At 36.6% G+C, this 2,711-nt stretch overlaps 1 protein-coding gene across 1 annotated transcript in view; it reads right to left on the reverse strand.

Moving 5' to 3' along the window:
- Positions 1-2,711, reverse strand: part of CEP95 (centrosomal protein 95kDa) — a 37,337-nt gene that overhangs the window by 6,548 nt on the left and 28,078 nt on the right. Inside the window, exons 8-9 of the mRNA XM_012659534.1 lie at positions 1,034-1,173; positions 20-139 (exon numbers count right to left, since the gene is read on the reverse strand). Of these exons, the coding sequence (XP_012514988.1) occupies positions 20-139; positions 1,034-1,173 (260 nt within the window). The remainder of the gene's footprint in view (positions 1-19; positions 140-1,033; positions 1,174-2,711) is intronic.

Genomic DNA, 2,711 nt, shown 5'->3' on the forward strand with positions numbered 1-2,711 from the left:
CCACTGATCTGATCAAATGGCATTTATTATAGTGGAGACTTTTACCCACTGTTTCCTCCTCATCATTTATCCTTAGAGGTCCAATATTCTCTTGAACTTTATTTCTTCTTAGTTCCCTTTCAAATGCTTCAGTGAATGCCTAGAGGGGAAAAGGTCATAGGATATTAGTTACTAAAAACATACACAAATGAAAATGAAGGAAAAAATTCACCTACGATCCTGCCACCCCTTAAAGTATCAAGCTCAATCACTTTAACTTCCTTTCAAGCTCTGTATCATAAATCTACGTTATTTTAACAGGTAAGTAATTGGAACATAAAATGAAATTTTACATATTTTTTTGTTCAGTTATTGTAATTGTTTTGATATTCTCCTGAATGGAAGTTACATGCTGAGTTACTGACTGTAACTATTATAAGATACCTGAATTAGTTTCAGTTTTTCACCATTATAAATCCTACCATATTATAAAACCACTATAAAACCTACTATGGGAAACAACTTGAATGTGCTAAATTCATGCTATTAATACATCTCAAAGTCCCTGTTGTACGGAAGTTTTTCCTTGGTATCATACCAGCCTCCTATGTTGAATCCCAACCACCTCCTCTCATTCCTGTCTTGGGCACTTTCTCATCTTCTCTGTAGCTCAAGTGGCCTGTCACGTTTAATCCACCTCAGATCTCCTTTGTCGCTGAAGGTCTCTCTGAAAATACCAACCCACACTGATCTCTTTCTTAATCCACTGGTACACTGAGCTATGTCTGACCAGATTATTTTCTTAGGAGTTTCACAAATGTAATTTTATGCTTCCTAAGGGGGATATAAGCTACATCACATAGCTCTCTGTCATCCACTCAGCTCAAGAATATTAAGGGTATTTTAGAAAAGGGAGGGAGGGAAGGAAGAAACAACAACAAAAAATATTAAAGGCATTTTAACCCTTTAATCAATCGCATGTTCACAGTAGCATCTGGCTGAGGGATAATGGTATTACCTGCTGCTCAGTGGTAGTTAAGAGATGGGGAAGTACCTTTGCTCGGAATTGGCGAATATCTGTTTCTTTTGGCTTGCGCTGCCTTTTTCTCTCCGTGTGGAACTGTTTGTGTTTGTTAACTGGAGATGGAGAGAGTGAATGGGATCTGTAGGGTGACATCCTGTGCTTGGAAAGTCCTACAACACAGAAAAGACATGTACCATTAGATTCTGATAGCCAGAAATGTTAAGTTGGAAACCAAATAGTTGGCGTTCACTAAATCCAAAGAGACTAATGAGTGAATGTGTTAAATGTACTCTCTACTATGACTAATTTGAATTTGTATGTTTAGCCACACCAAGTAAACAGACAAATGCACATACATGTGTACTGTCTCACAGAAGTACTTAGGTTTCATACTCAACTTTGGACTGAATTCAACATGTGGAATGCCTCCTGTGCACAAAGGCCTATGGGCGATGCTCTAGGTGATGGGGGAGAACGGGGAGAGAGAAAAGGCAAATGATCTGAGCAGTGCATCTGCTATCCTTTTACCTACCAAGATGTTAAGGAGCTAGGATGTAAACATACCTTATAAATACTTATAAAGCACCATGCTTATAAGCAAAAATTAATGTAGTTAAGCATTGTCTAAGAGGTCCTGATTCTTCCCTACTTAGCAATCTAGCCCTCCTAATTCCATACTGCCTAAGAGATCTAACAAACCAAACTTACTTCTCTCCACGAACCTTTTAATGTTCCATGTTTACAGATGTGCATGGGCATCTGCTGGCTGTGAAGAGGGGGACTCCATGCCTTTTTGGAAAAGCAGTTAATTCTACATAGCTCTAAGGGTTAAAGAAGTTTGTCTGATACCTTTATAAATAAATTTTCCTAGAAAATTCAAATTTCCCTGAGTTTTTATTTTTCTTTTCACTCTTTTCACTCAAATCTTTCAAATTCATTTTAAATTCTAAAAAGACATTTTTAAAAACTGACTCGCACTATTTTATCTTTAGACTCTCCAGCAAATGCAGAAATGCACTATTTTAAATGACATATGTCCATGATGCACTCTTTAGAAACTGAAGACCCAATTAAAATAACATTTTAACTTACACAATGTGTTTTCACAATGGAATACCATGTGTATGTGTACAGTCAGGGAAACATGGAGGTCATTGGGTAAGGCTACCTAGAGATAAGCCGAGTCAAGTTTTAAGGGAAAAGATGAAATAATCAAGAGAAGGAAACAGTATTCTTGAAGGAATAAAAGAACAACTGAAAAGGTTAAGGAAGTTTTGGATGAAAAAAGAAACAAAGGATGACCAAAGTAGATAACATTAAATATAAAATATGCAGCATTTTAGTTGGTGGAAGACCAAATAGTAGGAAGTATTTGTAAGGCTGTGGCAAACCCAAAACTGCCAATGCGAATATAAACTGGTGCAATCACTCTGGTGGGCAAGTTGGCAACAATAAAGAAATGATCCGGAAATTCTACTAGATGTAGATCCTAGAGAAACCCTTCTACGTGTTATAGGCTGTTCATTGCATAATTTTTTGTAGAAATGAAAACTGGAAACAATCTACATGTCCAGCAATAGGGGAAATTGATAGTGATGTATATACTCATACAAATGGGGTATACTGTAAGAACTTAGTTATACTGGAGTTAAAATGAATAGACTGGATCTGTAAGTATCAACATAAATAGATTTCTAAGACAATGTTA

The sequence above is a fragment of the Propithecus coquereli genome, unplaced genomic scaffold (assembly GCF_000956105.1).
Source record: "Propithecus coquereli isolate 6110/MARCELLA unplaced genomic scaffold, Pcoq_1.0 Scaffold119, whole genome shotgun sequence".
Lineage (NCBI taxonomy): Eukaryota > Metazoa > Chordata > Mammalia > Primates > Indriidae > Propithecus > Propithecus coquereli.